Here is a 19486-nt window from a genome sequence, read left to right as displayed (position 1 = left end):
AACACAAGGCAATCACACTGGAATGCTGAGCTTTGAGTAATCTGGTGGATTATGTTTATCAGTTTCAGTTTAAAGCAGGTAGTCGACAATGTGTGACGGATTACATTTTGAATTATTTCAGCCTTATCAGAGGTAGTGTGAAATGATTTCGCTGTGAGGCAGTCTGTTGTCGATGCAATCAGGTATAAAATGGAAAAATCCCTCAAGCAATATGGCTGCATTTACATATATTGAGGGAATAGTCATATCTGAAACAAACAAACAAGAGATTCAGTTCTGGCATTTCAATATAAGAAACAGTCAGAATGAGTATAGAGGTTAAAATCTTGGCCTGTTCAATGTTTTCTCTGAACCTAACTAAATAAAAAAAAAAATGTTGCTGTGTTGAATAACAAGCAAACTTAGTTAAAAAATGATCAGTAAAATATTTGATTTTTTTTTGTTATTATTTAGTTTAATGCTTAAAATGTGGCTGAGAGCTTTGGAGAAAAGCACATAAGTGAACCTCATAATCATTTTTTTTTGTCAAAAAGAAATAAGATATTCTAACGAAGTCCATACTCTCTATTTTTGATTTTTTTTAAAAATCCTACTAAATATATGCCCCCCAAAAAGTTTTTTTTGAAGAATGAATCCAAAATTATTAAGCCCTAGATGTTTGTTTGTCAGGTTAAACCCCACCTCAGAAAAAAGGAGATTTTTTTGAAGAACAGATTTACAGCTCTCAAAGAAGTGCATGATCGCAATATTTGGTGTTCATGTTAACATGGCGAATGCATTTGATCACCCTGCTGCTGAGATGCTTTATCTGCACTGACACACTCAGCAAACCAGAATACAACACACACACACACACACACACACACACACACACACACACACACACACACACACACACACACACACACACACACACACACACACACACACACACACACACACAGATAATTTGACAGGAAAAGCCCTGGCATGTTATGTATGCTGGCATGGCTTTAAAGTGTATGTCACTGTCTGTATACCTGTGCCAGTCTTTGAGTCCCTCATGTTCCCATGCCAGTCTCCTCCCTGGCAATAACCAGGCAACGCTTTGGGCACAGCAGCGAGTATTGTGGGCATCCTGGCAGCCTACTCAGGCCTGTCCAAGGTATGTAGCTCTCACCATTATCTGCACACTGTACGGCTAATTAGACAACAATGGAAGCTGAGAAACGCTGTCCAAACGTGGGGAGGAGAGTGTGAACAGAGGGGAGAGCAGGATGCGCCGCCGTCATTTATGTGCAGAGACACGATTTTCCAAATGTGGTTGGTGAGGGAACAATGTGCAAGCTGTGAAGGAGTCTCGCTTTCAGTACATCCAGCCTCCATATGAGCACAGGAGGATGAGTTTCAAATAAAGACTGAAATAAGAAACAGCTGAGCCATAAATGATCATTATCAGCTGTAAGTTTTTTTTACTAATATCTCTGTATGGCAAAGGTATGGTTTGACATTTTGGGAAATATCCTCATTTGCTCCTGAGTGAGCTTTTAAGTTCTAAAGGGTCATTAGTTTCCAGTGTTTACAGTTTTTATGCTAAGCTAAGCTGACTGGTTGCTTATTGTAGCTTCATTTACCATGGATCATTATATTGGTACTGAAAATATCAAATTATTCATTTAATGCTTCCTGGTTTAGCTGTGTTGTGTGCTTACTCATTTGTGGTGTTTTAAAGGGACAGTACCTCAAAATCATAAATATATATTCATGTATTTTTTCTCTGACCTGTTTTGCTGTTTATCAATCTTAATTGTTTTGGAGTGAGCGGCAGAGTGTTGGAGATATCAGCCGTAGAGATGTCTGCCTTCTCTCCAATACAATGGAACTAAATAGCACTCTGCTTGTGGTGCTTAATGTTTAAACAAAACCTGCATCCTTGTGACCTATGACCGTAAGTCAACTCAACACATCAAGGCAAGGATTGGACCAATTGCATATGCAGCCAGGACAGGAAAATACAGTGTTATCCTTCTGTTCCAAAATCCTGAAATGCCTTGAAAAACATTTTGGTAAGGATGAATGCTCCAAAATATGACTGTAAAAACAACAATTCTAAAGACACTAGGCTCTTAAATTATGTGATACAATTTCTTTGAAAGTGCAAAATGCAACCAGTTCAAATGTATCCTCTTGTTGCTGATGTATGCACAATAATTTAAAAGCTGTATCCCAAAAATGAAACGTGTAAGCACATATCCCTTCCTGCTTCCCCTACTCCAGTGTTTAAGCCCACATCTTCCCTCTCGTCCTTATCAATCTGTTCTCTGCCTCTGCTCTCTCCTTCGCCTCCATCGCTCAAGCCAAGCTCGTCCCACCTGCCGGGAAGCCATCCATCCTTTGTTCTCCTCCCTCCTCCTCCCCTTCACCTCCGCATGTCTCTGTCTGTATCTGTCTGTTTTCTGTCAACATCTGCAGGGGGAAGCGGTCCCGAGCGCTTCTCATCCTTCTCTTCTCTCTGCTGCAGCACAGCTCCGCATATTTATCCTCTGCATCTGCATCCCACTTTCCCTGTTCTCACCCTCCACCTGTGGAGACGCAGTCCTGTTGTTTCTCCTCCAATTCTTTCACCTTCATCTTTTTTTTTCTTTCTGACATTTTTAAATTTGATGTCGCTGCTCTTTTTTGGAAGTGCATCCGTTTTCATAGGTTCTTCTTTTTTTCTTCAGCCATAGGAATTCCTGAGACAGGGCTCAAGCTGAAAACTTGACTTGGGACTTGCAAAAATACCTCGTTCACACTTTTTTATAGCGTATATTGACCTAAATCTGAGTTATTTTACCCCAGCCGGTAGTATGTATTTTGTAGGCATGGTCTCAAGCTGAAAAAAGGCCTTGAAAGTTCAAAAATGTTTATGAAAGACAAGTTCAGCAGCCAAAAAATATGTTTTTTGTGTGTGTTTTTTTTTTATAAATTGCAGCTAGTTTGGTAAATGTGTTTCTACAATCTCCATCTTACACATGGACGTCTGAGTTAAACAAGTGAAAACATGAACAATTTCAAGTTGTAGCAGCATAATATTTTTGCATCTGTCATAGTTCAAGTTGTTCCTGTAAGACTCAAAAAGAAATATTTCTTAGTCTTGCGCTCCTGTTTTACCCTCTCAGGTTTCAAACAACATTATCAAAATTTTTCTCATTAATTTCCACCCAAGCTGAACCCTCTCCTCACCTGCAGGGAAGCCGTCCCAGATCTCCAGCCAGTCGTATCGGCAGAGGGCGCCTGGCGGTGGCGTGGTATCGGGCTCCATGTCGAAACTGTCAAACTCCACCACAATCTCAGACATCTTGGGGGCGAAGATCATGAAGGTGCAGTCCAGGTTGTTGGGGTACTTCTCGGGGAAGCCCGGCGTCTTGATGACGCCTCTGGGAGCCGTAAAGTTCCTGGAACATTCTGGACCTGCGAGGAGAGAAGACACGGGCGAGTTTTTTTAAGTGTCATGATGTGTTTGGACAGAGTGAGTAATTCTCGCCCGGACAGAGGTGTGAACTCTCAGGGGTTGATGTTCGCACATCTCTTTCGCTTTGAATATGGCTTCCAGTATTTTCTTTGCAAAATGAGCCATTAGTGGTTGAAAGATGAGACACTGGCTGAATTTTCATAGCTGCTATGCATCATGTTTTTTAATGCTGAATCTGACAGAATATTCTTTGAGGAAACTTTTGTCTGTTTAGGTTTATCATCTGTATGATTGTTATCGTTATTGTCTGTATTTCATCATTTTGACCTTTTTTTCTTTCCAGCTGCAAAAATAAGGATAAAGACATCTCAGAAATGCCCATAAAAGCTGAAACACAGTCAGTTTTTGACCTTTCTGGGTGTTTCAAACGTTGACAGTCCGAAACACTAACAGCTGTGACTTAACTGGAATATAGATTTATTTGACTGAGTCCTTGTATGCAATGTACTGCTGTGTATGGGGCCGAGCAACAATATGAGCCACCTCAAAAAAACAATCCTTCAATTTTTCTTTATAATGGTAGAAATTCAGTAAAAAATCCCTCTCAGTGTGACAGGAAATTTCACTTTTCAGGAATGTTTTTTCACCAGTTTGAAAGACAGAGACATGATAGTATCATAGCATAAGAAAAAACACTTCACTGGATCTGTAAACAAACTCCCTTTAAAAATGGCTGATTTTAAAAATGTAAAATTACCAATTCAGTTTGTAAGATCCTGTAACCAATTAAAAGACTATTTCAGATATTCTTCAAACATAACCTTTATTTTTTTAACTAAACCCATGTTGGCTCCATCCAATCAGACAACCCCGTCCCCTCCCCTGTTGGAGCCGTCCATGTCTGTGTTGTGACTGGGCTGTGGAGATATTTATGGACAGTCCCAGACACTGAGAGGCTGTTTATGGACACTGATCAACAAACAACAACACACACAGATACACTCATAAACAGACAAATAGAAGCCTATTAGCTCATTAGACACATCCAAATGCACACACACGCTAGCCTACATAATCATCCAACCATGACCTCATAATTTGTATTCAGTGGGAAGTCAAATGGCAGAGCTGTTTTATACTGTGTGGACTCACTGTGTTACTTTGTCCATCTTTCAGCTTTAAATATTATCACTAAGACCTATTTTTTTCTATTCTTGCTTCTAATTGACTGACATTTTTTGTGTATGTATGGCATCTATAATGTATCAATTGTATCCACAAATCTCTGTGTAACCCAGATTTTGGCTAAAAAATGTAAGTTTTATTGGCTTACTCACACAAAAGAAAACTCCCCACAAACATCGTCTGCTGTTTTTTTGCACCCTCCGATAATGATGTTCCATTTTCTCACACTTTCATTCATGCATTTTGCACGTAACACCTTATAGTGATAAAATCCTCAGCTGTGTTGTGTTTACATATCTCCCTTTTTTATATTCATCTCACCATTGTTGAGTTGTAGTGTGAGGTTGTTGCGCTGCAATATGAACAAAGCATCATAAATTTCTGTAAAATGCTATGTTGAATAAGGAAAAACTTTGAAGGTATATCAAGGGGTATATTTCCACATATAGTCTGATCATCTTCTAATTAGGTTAATGTTCATTTTGGCCAGGTTTATTTTTTTCTGAAAAGGTACAAGGTTTCTTTACTATATTCAATTTCAGTGTCTACACAGGCATAGGTATCAGTGGGGTCACATGTCCCACTCCACATTTAAAACATGTGCAGTTGGTCCCCTTTAATAAAAACAAGAAAGTAGCGGAGGACTTTTATTCTGAAGAAATTAAAGATGTTTCCACATTAACCCTTTGATACCTGAGCACACTGGCTTGATTTCTTTCAAAAACATGGGAAAAGGGTGACGAGCAACTTAACAAGAAATGGTCCCAAAATTAACAAAGATTATTTAAAAGTTACAAGAAACTTAAATGAAAATGTCAAAAAGGTCATGCTTAAAAATGTTCCAGAATGCTGGAAATTAGGTATTTGACACTCAATATTTCTTGGGGGATGACCCCCAACCTCCTCCGACCCTCCAATATTAAAACTAAATATATGTCTTTGAATGCATAGGCTGTAGGTGACATTAAGGTAAGTCAGTGCCTTGATTCTTATGATTTAGAGCAACATTATATTTATTTCCATGTATAAATTTGCAACATAGGAGGACAGCTGGAAGGTTTGCAAATCTGCCATACAGCTTGTGATGATAAGAGTACTGTTAAAACCACATTGGCACTTTGCTCAAGATAAATGCAAGAGAGACCCTATAAATGCTGTCTTTCACTATAACTGCAGTTACATACAACACAAAACACCCAGTGTAATCGCATGAAAACCTCATTGTTCCTCGTAAGCATGCTCACATGCTCCTCTGGGTTGCAGGATAATAAATTAAAGCCTTTTTCAGCACATAACATTTGACATAAATGTCTGCTGATAAAAGTACAAACAGAGCGTCGGGTGAACACGGCAGCTGTTATGTCATTGTCGGGTGTTTTTGCACACAAGCTGTTCTCTCTGCAGTCACGTCCATGGTCATGAAAAATCTCTGCGTCGGCTCGCATCAGTCAACTGGCGGCTGGCAGTTCACACCTCTCTTGTCGTGAAGTGACATGAGCGAGGTTACAAGACGGTGACTGATCTCGGTGGGTGAAAGACGACACGAGGCGTGGACGAGGGTCAAGCATCCCTTGGAGGCATGAGCGGTGTGTGTGTGTGTGTTTGGGATTCTTGTGCTGCCAGGCCAGATGTGACCTGCGTGTTATCTGAGCATGCCTGTAAACATGAATCCACATACAGGCACACACACTCTCCAGTGGACTCCTTGCTGTTGACACAGGTGGTGTCATTAAAAGGGCGACATGATGAATGATGTGGAAGAGATGAGGAAGCCTTCGATCCTGCTCAGCTGGCACACTTTGCAGAGTGTGTGTGTATCAAGTGTGCAGATGGGTTGAGTAAATCTAGGCCTCACGAGATGTTGCTGTATGTCTATCAAGGTCAGGCATGAATGTGATTTCAGGGCAGAAATATCCTGAAAAAGTCCATATAATGTCCAGAAAATAAAATCTTAAAATACATACATGCGCATGACATTGGCTGTCATGCATTACTGTGAGAAGTGAACCCTGTGGGCCACTGTAGGTTTGTTTTTTAGCCTATCACCGGCTGATTCTTTTCAGAGCTTGGTGGATGAGAGCAGCACAGCACCTTTTGTTCTGAGGACAAGCAAGTAAACATCCAAGAAGTGGAATAAATTGCTGACTTCATACAAACCACTGCATCAACAATGCTGTAAACTAAAAAGCATCACCAGACCTCAAACCAGGTTTTGTTTCATTCAAACAAGTGCACTGACTCAGGAAAAAAAGAAACAAAAAAGTTTAATTACGAATATCCTTTCAGCAACCATTTGTTGCGTGGCCATCTGAGCTGTCCACCAAAGTTCATTTTATCTTTAAAAAAAATCTGCAAATGAAGCCAAAAAAATCACTTCCTTGCTGGAGAAAGGAATCTTCTTGCTGTTTAAACCAGGCTTTTTTTCATTCAAACATGTTCACAAACTCACGAAAAAGAAAAAGGTTCAAAAACATTACCAAATCCTTTAAACAATAATTTGTTCCTTAGTCCGCAACTGAACCGTCCACCAAAGTCTATTTTATCTGTAAGAAAAAGAAAAAAAAATCAGAAAAAAAACGCCAAAAAATCACTTCCTAGGTGGAAAAAAGAACATGTTTGCGCTTTAAATGTCTTAAAAAAAACAAAGCTGCCCTCAAAAAGATAAAGCCATATCATAAATGACAGTGACACTGCATATATACTGTATATGTTCAAGCATACCTGTTATTGTGTTATGTCACTAACCCGAGTTTGGACTGACAGACATGCTTTGCTGCTCTCATGCCTCATTCTCTGTCCATCTGTCTTTTTCTCTTTCATCTTTTTTTTTATCAACGACCCTTCAATCAGCTGTGGCTCAAAGTAAGAAAACATCCCCCTCACCCTCTCAGTCGCCTAAACCGCTGAGACATGTGTTTCTGGTTAGAAAACCTGCAATAAAACCAAAGAGTTGGTGCAAATATAGTACCAGGACGCTGAAGACGCTCACACGGCTATCATTTATAAATGATATGTGCTCTGTGGTCAGCAGAGGGTGGAGTTATGGTCATAGTAGAGAGGCGGACGTGCCAGAACTTTCCAGACCAACGCTCATTTGTCGAAAGATTTACCCACTACTGCCAAATGCTATCTTTAAGGCCAAATGAAGGTTGCCATCGGAACAAGGGTTACGGCTTTTTGTGGTGGTGTTTGGGTTTTTCTCATCATAATGACAGACGTGGAGGAGAAGTAAAGGCACAGGGATAATGTCACAGGCAGATACACAAACCAGGCAGACTTTAAACAAACTCCAAAAACAACTCATACAAGCACTTTCTCATCTCCTAATTCTCAAAACTAAGCTAAAACAAATTGGTTAAGGTTAATAAGGTTTATAAAAGACCATACCCACAGAAAGAATCCAAAAATAAACATAACATTTATCAGTCTAATTCTTCAGTTTACTTTCTCTCCCTTCTCAGTTGTTTTAATGCTGAAAAATATTATTCTATTGAACACTTAATCCTATTATTGTATCTTAATTAAACACACTTGTTTTGCATAAAAACAGCCATTTACTGATATTGACTCTAAAACCAGAGTAAGCCTTAAAAAAATAACAGCAACGACAGCAAACGTTCTCTTTTGTTTTTTTCCTGTTAATGCGTGTGTCTGTTTGTATCATTCTGTGTCTCCTCACTAAATCCGGAGGTTTTTGTGGTTCAGTGAATGCAGCGCAGGTGAAATTTCCTATTTTTCCTCAGCAGCAGTTTGTGGTGACTCGCGGAGTAGATACTGATGTGTCAATCCATCAGTGCTGATCAGATAAGATTGGTGGATGAGAGCTTTATTTATTATGTAAAATTCAGAGGATATGAGTTGTCTGCACACGGTTCTCAATATGGAGGTGGCTGAACTGATGGCTAGCAGCTAATGGTCCAAACTCCATAAATAGCACAAAACAACAACAGTGCTGACAGAGCTAAAGGTGTTAACCACGGGGGAACAGAAGGATGGGCGCTACGCTTCAGTGATGATGCTAACTTGAAATTAGTGTTAACCACCATATGAGTGCAGTGCAAAGCTACTTTTTCTCTGGGACTTTCACCAGGAGACACATTTTTTCTCTTAGATATAACCACAGTAACTTCACTTGCCTAAATCTAGCCTCCACGACTTTATGTTCTAACTTTACATAAAGGACATAACGTCATAATGTTATTCATAGGATATCATGTGAACTTTAGTGTGTGCATTTTTGTAAAACAAACCATTACATGAGGATATGCTAACCATGTACATGCTCAGTGTGACTTCATTCTCTGCTCATGACACCATTACACCGCTATATTGCTCCATATCAAATCAAAGAGTTTTGCTACATTAAAGCTCTGAATGTTGCATATTGGGGCTTTAAAAGGTATACTATACAGGAATTACGAGTTTCTGTTTGTAAACGGTACCAACAGCAAAAATCAAAGTCAACCCCAGATTCACTCTCGTTTCACATATTTAGAATTTTTCAGCTTTGTTTCTGCGATGTTCTTAGCTTTCTCTAGGATGTGTGCTTCTTATGATCTGGCACCTGACCGCTACTTTTTTTAAATAAAGTCCTGACTTGTTGGTCACAAGTGTACACTGTTTTACAACCTACATTGCTTTTTTTGTTGGAAAATCCTGCATAGTATACCTTTAAATGACCAGCAGCAGGCTAATGATTAAATTCTGTATTTCTAATCATTTTACCTTGCTTTTTTTATGGATGCCTATTCCTGTTGGCCTGCATGTCTGATACCCAAAATGTCATAATTTTGATCACATACTATTACCTACGTTTTGATTCACCATTAGATGCAAAAAATCTTTCTGAGATCAGAGGAGAAAAACAGACAGAGAGAGAGACAGAAACGGAGGTCTCAATAGAGTAAAAGCTTGTTTGTAACCAGAGCAGCAGCTCCATTTAGCAGCCAGCTTCAATATGTTGCTACGACTGTAATGGATTTTAAATGTGGCGAGAAGGAAGGCAGCAACATGGCAGGGGGATTACCTGAGTGAGTACAAGTGCTGTTTTTAACTTGTTAGAGGGTAGAGGACCCATATTGAGGCCAACACACATAACCCCCCCCCCACCACACACACACACACACACACACACACACACACACACACACACACACACACACACACACACACACACACACACGCGCTGTCCTACTTTTGTACCCCCTCTTCTGTGCCAAAGCATCCATCTCATCTGCAGGTCACCCCTGTTGCCTCCAAGGACAAACAGCCCATTAGCTAAATGAGCCTGGGGTCCCGTGCACCTGTCTACTGCACACAAACACACACTGAATTGCAAAAACAGATTGATACAGGCACATAGCAACACAACACAAACAACAGACATGAAAGTGATGTCAACAAAAATGAAACGCATGCAGGGAAAAAATTCCCAGCTCGCTCTGAAACGTCCATCCTGCAGCTGAACAGTAGCCGGTAGACAGGCGACAACGCCGGACGTGCTCAACAACAGGAAGACAGTTGCTCTGTTTCTCTGACAAACACAAGGAGGGACAGCAGCGGTTTGCAGAGACACACACACCTGATTTGTACACCTCGTTCATACCCTGCAGGTTCAGACCAGCCCACCTGACCTTATCTGACTCTAAAGAATCAAACAAGCTCGTTTTATTCTCATTTTATTCATCCACTAACTGCTTTAATACAAGACATGCAGAGTGTGGATCCAATTCAAGCAGATTTAAAAAAAAAGAAAAAAAGAAAGAAATATCTTTCAGATGTTCAGTCTCACCACAAGACCCATGGTGTAGCTGACGCTGAGCTTTTTGTCAGATCACATGATCCTCATCCCATCGCTTTTATGATGTTGTCTTTGTAATTTTAGTGTTTTTATTGCTTTTATTCTTTTTATTCATATTTATATTGACATTTTGCAACTTGCATTGTAGTCTTTTAGTAGTTTTTTACCTTTTATTTTAACTTTTTCTTAACTTCTTGATTTTGTCTCGCTTGTTTTTTGTAGAACTGTTCGGCTTTCTGTTTTTATATTGCCCTCTTTTTTCTTTTTTTTGGCTTTTGCATTTATTTTAAAGTAAGGCTTGGGCATGAAAGGGGAGAAAGAGGGAATGACATGCAGTCAAAGGCCACAATTTGGAATCCTGCGGATGCTGTGGCATGGAAACAGCCTTAGTACATAGCGTCCATACACTGAGGTGAACACCAGGTGAGCAACTTAAAAACAAATAAAAATATTATTATTATAATTATTAACCTCACTGTTCAGCAAGCGCTTTAAAACAAAACAACAAAACATTTCAAAATTTTAAACCCATGAAAACTGGGCAACCTACTAAGGATGATAATGTGAGTGAAAGCTCCAGAAAAGCTACTAGATGGACCTTGTGGAGAATTTTTTTTAAACTGTGGTTTCCAAAGTTAAGAATGAACTTTGACCCCTTAAGAACATTATACGCCTTTCAAAGTCACATGGAAATATTTGATTAAAGGGGTGGTTCACTTAAATTAAAACAACATGTCGGTGCTCTGTTGTCTCGTATGCTGTCTTTATTTTTACTTTCATACTGATATGACATACTTGTGTGTCTAAAATAAGGTTGAATTATAGTAAATCATTTGCATTCTTTTTTTGTTTTATTTGTCCAGGTTTTCAGATGTATGCTTGGCTAGATACCACTAGAGAAACTGGATATGGAACCTTGAAATCCCATTTAAATAGATCAATTGACGATTCATCCCTGTTCGAGTAGATTCCGAAAACTTTCAACACCGTCATCTTTTCCTAAAAAAATTATATAAAGTTGAACCTTTTCTGAATGTAAATGTCACAGTGACCCAGGCTGTACTATGAATATACTATTAATCCCAATCTGATCATTATATAAGCGATCAAAGCTCAAATATAAATCATCAGACATCTCACAAAAGCTATAAGCTAAAAAATCCCACCGGGAAAATGTTCAGGACCAACGCTCCTTCTAAGCTGATACTCTTCTGACCTACTTTAAAGATTTATTACACTGACTTTCTAATAACATCCTGTCATTCATCAGTCACGGCTCCACTTTGCACCCTGAAATTAAAGTCGATACAAGCAGATTTGAAAGGTGAATCAGAAGAGGGGCCACACTTTGTAGATTCGAGAGAACAGACGGCAGTGCAGAGCCTGGAGGAGCTGTAGTGTAAATTGGGCCCCTCACCCTACTTGTCTGATTGCCTCACTCCTCATTTAAATACACAAAAGCACTTGCCTATCCATTTTTCATATTACAATACTTTCAACACAAATCCACGGGGGGATTCTTATTCCTGGATCCTGTGATTCTGTGAATAGTTATTGCTCTCAGGGGAGCAAACAAAAAAAGAAGAGAGATCTCACGTAATCGCATGTTCGCTTTTTACCCGATTTATCTCCAGTCCCCATTGGTGGAAACTGAAGTGGTCGCAGGAGACTCGCCGTTTGGCAGATACTCAAGTGGACCCCAGAGGGAAGAGCAAATACAAATGTAGGACACGGGAGCAAGGTTCCTTCCTTGACAGGCAGTGTTTATGTAGGTCTATCCTGCTTGCATCCTGCATCAGCCGGGACTCACTGTTCCTGCCATGGCATTCTGGGTCTTTGAGTTTATTTAAGTTGCAGGCTTAGAGGTCGGTGTACCAGAGGTTCAGGCTGTTTGGACAACCTTGGACATGAGTGTGGAAACACAAGTTTCATTTTTTGGAGGTGTTTATTTTTGCATCAAGAAGATTCCCACAACTGTAGGAATAATTTCACCATATGCCTTCATACTCTCTTACAAATTAGTTTGGCTAACCTGCAGGGTTTGTTTACGACCTGAATGATTGTTGGAGCTCTTGTGTCTCTTGCCCTGTCAGCATAGATGTAATACTGCTGGAGAATAGTGGAAAAAAATCTATTTCCTAGTGAGAGGACTTTTCACCTTTATTCAACAGGACAGCTTTAGAGTGAAAGCAGAAAGAGAGGAGATGATATGCAACAAAAGGCCATTGGTTGGAATTGATCCTGCAGCCGCTGTGGCAAGGACATAATCTTTGTAGCCTTTTGGCTCCCACTCTATAAGGTGAGTTACTGGGCGCCCCATATTTGTAGTTTTTACACGTTCTTAATATTTAAGGGGACGTGTCCCCTGCATCCCCAAGTTGCTGAATATGCATATGCAAGTAGATAACGGCATGCTTCAGCTAAGGAATAGGGATAACGCAGTAATTATTTCTTCACATACATTTTGTTTTGCTGTTGAGAGCCAGATGTTGTGGAGGTAGAGGTCAGATGTGATGAGTGTTTGTTGAGTGCATACGACTGATCCGGAAGATCTCATTATGTTCTTACTGTGTAATGTGCGTTCTGTGAATGACCTTGCACTGTATTAGCCTTGCATATTCCTTGACATGCTGAAGATGTTTCTACTGATTTTGTTCCTTGCTGTGCAGACCTTATCATTTAACTTGGTATGGGAAAAATTCAGCAAATTGAAAATCCCGATGTTTGACACCAGATTTCCCTTTATCTTAAGTAGGAGAGAAATTAACATAATTAAGCGTAATTATCTTTGTTATCATCCCCTGCTGCCAGCGAACAGCCTCCTAAAATATGTCAGAAACAATTAACTGCTGATTATTTTTCATAGTACAAAGACGCAAGGTGTTGCACGCCATTGATCCAAAAGCTACAGAACAAACCTGTGGAAACCTGGCTAAACTAAAACTGAATTTAAATTGGCTGCTTTCCATGAGGTGATTCATCACATTCAGCAGAGTGTGTAGAAAACAGCAGAGTAATTGTAGCTTTGCTTTTGCTCTAGTTAAGGCTTTTAGCTGATGCTGCTGTCCAATATAAGCAGCTACAACAAGGACATTTCAGCGGTTACATAATGCAGACCACTACATACCTGTCTTGAAGACCTCGTAGCGCACAGAGAATCCCGCCCCATGTGTCTCGTAGTCAGAGACGAACTTGATGAGGAGCTGGCTGCCGCTGGAGATGATTGGAGATGGTGCGATCTTCCCACAAAACTTTCCCAACATGGGTGAAAGCTCGTCACCGCCGTTGTAAACCTCCACGTAGTCATACCTATACACAGGAGACAGACGCAGGTTTATATTGTTGCAAGAAAACATGGGTGCCAAATACAGATGGGCTGATCTTTGGATGAATATGAGCTCATAATTATCTTTTTTTATGACATTAACCTGCAGCAGTGGATTATTGGGCACTGGTGTTTGTTCCTCCTAGAGTGTTTTATGCATCTTTGCTTGAGTACACACAGCTGCTGAAAATATGCACAGTAATTACTGTTGTGTCTGAGCCTAATTTATTTGTCTAAAAACTGCAATTCATGGTCTCATTCCAATAAACGGATTTTACTTGAGAAAGTCAATTTTAGCCAATGTTACAAACCAGAGGCATTGCTGGCCTAAAAGACTCTATCAAGTTGCATTATGGGAAGTGTAGGATCAAACCTTTGAACCATACTATAGAATAAAAAAAAGGATAGCTGCTGTGGCATTGGTATTGATTACATCAAACTCTTAGTGTTTTTTTGCGTTAAGATTTTAGGGTTTTTTAGGGTTTCCTTTAATAACTGTTGTTATTCTTGAACGTGACCCTAACTTTGTTACAGACTGCTAGTGAAGACACACCCAAACTATGAAACTGTCTGTTTTTCTCAGACATATTTTTGGACACCGAGTGCTTCCGGATTTGGACTGATTTGAGGCGTCTCCCCAAACACCAGTCTGGTCAACTGATTGGCTTTGTTTGCCATGTTTTGTCTTCTGGTCCTTATAGCTGACGCTGCTGTGGGACTCTAAATCAGGCCAGCTGTCTCAATGATTTGAATTATGGAAAACTTCCATGATGCAGCAGCAATTTGAGCATTTCATAGTGAAGGAAATTGTCAGATACAGCAGCTGTATGGTGAATTATTCAATGTATGTAGGGGGAAGGGAAACAGCTGCTCATCTAGCTTCTTTTGCATGGTGAAAAGATCAATATTTGGAGTCACAGATAGACTCTGAGGCCCCATGATGTCGGTGCAATTAATCTTAACGAACAGACCTTAAGATCAGAGTGTAAGGAACACGTAAGTGTAACTTTTTTCCCCACAAGCAGGATATCTGATCACATATTTCCACTGGTCTGCATCTGAAGTGAAAAATGATTGTGTGTGCATGTTTTTTCCTCTTCACGCTGATAAGAAAACATCAGCTCTGTCTCAGTGTGTGGTGAAATAAGACAAAGACATCAGAAAGTGCAGTGTGAACAGAGATTTGACAGAAGCTACTCTTTCTACCGAGTAAAAAAAGGACAGGCAGGCACAGAGCGAGAGAGAGAGTGAGGCAGTGAATAGAAATATGAAGATGGCAGAATGAAGCACGGGGAGGCTCTGAGGATCCCACTGAGCGCACTGAGAGACTTCATCAGTCTCTGCTGTCGGTGTGGACCTCCCACCACCGCTGCAGCGCCTCATCCTTTACCAGCCGACACCCCTATGTCCACCCACTGTCCGCTTCACAACATCTCAAGTGTGTATTCTGGAAGTGCATGCTGTTTGTGTACAACTTCTGTAAAACATGCACTGTATGTGAAACATATGCAGGCATGTGTCTGCGCTGTATATACATGTTCAACAACATATTAACATTAGTCTAAGTGCATTTTTAAGTGCTCAAGTGCCGGAAAGTGTGTGTTTGTATGGGTATCGTAGGAAAGAGTGTCTGCCTTGATTAACAAAGCTTTCCTCTCTCTGTGCTGCTCTGTGGCTGATTGAATCACAAAGTCTGTAGAGGATTCACATGCTATGATGGTGGGTCCACGACTAAATGCATGTTTATACAGCATCCAGCGTGCATCATAAGCATGACTGGGCTTTAGCAAACAAGTATGATGCCTGAAAAACTGTTGTGTTGCAGATTGTCTCTTAGCTCTAGTCATGTCCCTTTATCAGATTATTCAACTTTAAAAGTTTTTAAGTGCCCCGAGAGGCAAACTCTTCATTTTTGACCTTTGAAACAGCAGTTGACTTCAGTATGTAAACCACTGCACTAGAAGGAAAAGATGATATATCACTTAAAAAAGCACAAAACTGTCATTTATAATGGATGTTAAATTTCTAAGTGCATTTTATCGTATGCTCAGGTATTTTTCTTAAACCTTCAGAGGGGCAAACGTGTAAATCAAAGGTAAATGTCCATCCCCCCTTAAACAGAATTTATGTTCAACAATTGTATAAGGACAAACTCGCAACTGATGAAACAGAGACTCCTTTTTGCTCCTACAGTAGCCTCAACAGACCAAAATGCATTACAGCCCCAAAAACGTGCTTTTGAGTCCATCAAAAACACTTGGCTCTTCTCAAGTAGAACAAACAAACAACAAACAAATAAAAAAAATAAGTGCTACAAGTTCGGGGTTCATCTTTAAGGTTTGTTGAAAGTCATTCTGGGAAATTAAGGAAATTATTCTGAAGTAGCAGCTAACATGTCAGGCTGTGGAATATTTCTGAAAAATGCTTGAATAACAAAGAATAACTAGATTTTTCCACAAAAGAAAAAGGAAACTTTTAAGGCCCAGAGACTCATCAATATCAAATAACTAGTGGCGATGAAGGCTAACTGTTGCATCACCTTACATTGCCCACATCTTGGCCAAAAAGTTGCACATGAACACACTGCAAAGACTACAATGAGCTTGTACGTTTTACGCCTGCATGAGGGGAAACAACTCTTTACAGAAGTAGGCAGCTTTAGTCTGTACTTTTCATTAAAAAAGGAAAAACGGAAGGCTGACAGGGCGAATTCCAGACACTAGATAGCCAGTTAGCACATTAACAACACAAAAACAAAGGATATTTACGGTGCATTAGTGAACAACAAAAAAAGCAATTATGAGCAATTTCTACTGTAGAGCTCAATGGCTAAAAAGGAAAAAATCCAACATAACAACTTTGTTTTTAATCTCGCATCTTTTTGAATTTAGCCATTTGTTTGCTTTCTTGATTTCCGTTTCTCGTCTTGAGCACTGAGTAGAATTACCAAATACAGTAATTTCACTCACCAAAAGGCTCAGCTGGCTCTGATGTCAACATGCTGAATCACACTGAAAATATTACGATACTGGACGCTCACCGACGGCCCAACATTGACCAATGGTCTATTATCGGCTTGGCGTGTCCAGGGGCTTGGATTTTTGGACGCAGACTTTTCCTGTTCCGAAGTTTGAAGTCATATGCAGTAAAATTACTGTTGTCTGAAATTTGACAATGGAAAACTCTTTTCTGTTACTGCTTGTCTGTTTCCCTACATTCAGTACTTGCTCAGGACTTTGCATACCAGGTCACACATATCAGACATATTCGATCTCATCAGGTTGGCTAATATTAGACTGCAGAGATAATCTGTGCTGACATTCAGTCCTGACCAGCCTCAGATTCCCCCTCTGACTGTCTGTCAGGATGGGAAAACCCAGAGGAAATCAACTAGATGTAGTCTGCCTCAGACATTAAGACTCTGGACCGTCTTATGTGGAACATCAGCATGTACAGCACATCACCGCTAAAACTATTTTTAGCCTTCATATTGCTGGGTTTAAATGATTTGTGGCATTCTTTTGCCATGATCTTAACATGACATCCTCGTCGTTTAGACAGTTGTCTTTTATTATTGCCGCACTGTCTGAAACCACTTTGTGAATGTTGTGATAAGTGCTACACAAATAAAGCATTTTATACAGAACATGTTATGTGATATAACAAGCGTCTTCCTCTTGCAGCCAGCTGTCGAAACAACTTTGCCTTGCGAGTATCTGAGGCTGAAAAGGGTAAAGTAGAACAATGGAGAACCCGGACCTCCTGAATGTCCATATTAGCTGTGGTGTCCTTGAGTGAGACAGAAAATCCATACCAGCTTTAGGGTCTGTGTTGTAGCTGATCTCTGACCTTTCTGACAAGAGAACAGAGAGTTTCCCTAAGGAAGCTGGGTAGAGTATCAAACTGTTCCCCCTGCATGGCGGTTGCTGAACTGCAGTAAATTCTCTCAGGTAAGAATGTGAGGAATGTATGTCTAACGGGAGCCTTTCCTACAGGACTACAGATTCAAAGACAGGCCTCTTGACTGAGCCACAGATAAAAGTTTTGCTACAGCTGAACCAGAACAGACAGAAAACACCTATAGCGTTCCCTCACGGTGAGAAACTCTCTCAGCAGGTTTGGGCTGAGGCGCAGACAGTCAGCTTGTCTCAGACTCAAGGAATTCAGCTGTTGACTGCTGATTTTCCTCATGGCTAACAGCATTAGCGTGCAGACAGAAAGCTTGTTAGGTGGTGGTTTTCAAAGAGTCTTTTCATGAGTTTGACGTGGGAAATTTGTTTTGCCTCAAATCTCTTAGGCATCTTGATTTAATGGAGTTTTCATGGTGTATCTCTTTGTAACCTCTGGACACACAGAGAAGAGGTAGACAGACAGAGATATAGTAGATCACTCAGCACAAATATGTATCTGAGTATTTTTTATTTCAGTGTTGTACTTTAAAATGTGATGATTTTTCTTAGAATTCCCTAACTCAAAGTTAAATCTGTCTAAGGTCTTGAGCAGGTGGTCGAGGTAGGCACAATCAAGGAGGATCCTGTGGGGCTGAAAAATGAAGCCAATCTGGTGCCAAAAACTGCAGTTTCTCTAATGGCCACTTAAGGCTAGCTCCAAAAGTGAGTCAACCCCAATAGACCATTTAACACCTGCAAACTAAATAAACCACAAACGTAATACAAATCTGCATCTTTTAATATAATAATCCCACAAATGTAATAAATTTCCCACAACTGTAATAGCAGTTGCCTACTACAAAGGTAATACGAAATTACCTTTCAAAAGTATACATTTGAAAAGAATTAATACACATAAGCCTAATGTCTAAAGTTTTTTAAAAAAGATGAATACCTCTATTGTCTTTCTTTTAGTGAAGACAAAGACAGGGAATGGACAGAGGGGAAATGCAATGAAGGCCCTGATCTGATTTGAACCAGAAATTGCTGCTTGGTGGCATTTGTCTTGAACCACTTTAAGACCACCAAGACACCCCCAAATATGCAAATGTTAAACACTTAAGTCTCACCAGAAACCAGCAAAAAGAGTGTTCCCCTCAACAAAGACCTGATCAAGACAGCAAAAACTAACACAGTCATACAGGAGAAGTTGCAGGTAGCAAAGACACAAAAGTTGAAATTACATTTAAGCAATCAGTTAAAATTCAACACCTGCGGCAAAAGCAGGAGCAGCAACATTACAATCTCAGTCCTTGACTATCGACATGCTGGTGTACACTTTAATATTACTGCTGCCTCTGAAAACATGAATATAAACTTCAGATTAACGAACAACATGAACAATTACATATACATTTGTTAAAATTCCACACTGCTGAACGTATTTCTCAGGCAAGTCTGTTTGCACGATAATGTATCAGCCACGCTGACAGCTCAGGGCATAAACAATGTTTTCCATGTTTAAATCGAGGTATTTGAGCTGGAGGTGAACAAAGCCCGTTGCTCCTCTCTTAATCTCTGTCTTTATGTTTCTCCGTCTCTCTGTCTTATTCTCCATGTGTTCGTTGAAAGCTTTACACGCCCGGTGAGAAATGGACTTAAGTGCTCACTTGTAAAGTCTTAGAGCCGACGGTGATGTTTAGGTGATGGCATTTTTATTCATAGCGTCAAACCTCCACCTCGCTCCCCCTCCGCCTCCATCCCTGCCATGTCTTACAGATGCTCATAAAATAAGAGCCATAGGGAGAAAGAGATGAAGTGTGTGTGTGTGTGTCTGCATGCAGATGGCTACA

General features: G+C 40.1%; 1 protein-coding gene across 1 annotated transcript in view; it reads right to left on the bottom strand.

Moving 5' to 3' along the window:
* LOC121951246 (neuropilin-1a-like) overlaps positions 1-19486 on the bottom strand; it is a 90844-nt gene that overhangs the window by 49307 nt on the left and 22051 nt on the right. The window contains exons 3-4 of the mRNA XM_042497511.2: positions 13546-13727; positions 3205-3432 (exon numbers count right to left, since the gene is read on the bottom strand). Coding sequence (XP_042353445.2) covers positions 3205-3432; positions 13546-13727 — 410 coding nt within the window. The remainder of the gene's footprint in view (positions 1-3204; positions 3433-13545; positions 13728-19486) is intronic.

The sequence above is a fragment of the Plectropomus leopardus genome, chromosome 12, assembly GCF_026936395.1.
Source record: "Plectropomus leopardus strain MGB_pleo_1.0 chromosome 12, ASM2693639v1, whole genome shotgun sequence".
NCBI lineage: Eukaryota > Metazoa > Chordata > Actinopteri > Perciformes > Serranidae > Plectropomus > Plectropomus leopardus.
Note: the sequence above shows the minus strand (reverse complement) of the source record. Positions and strands in the feature narration are given on the sequence as shown.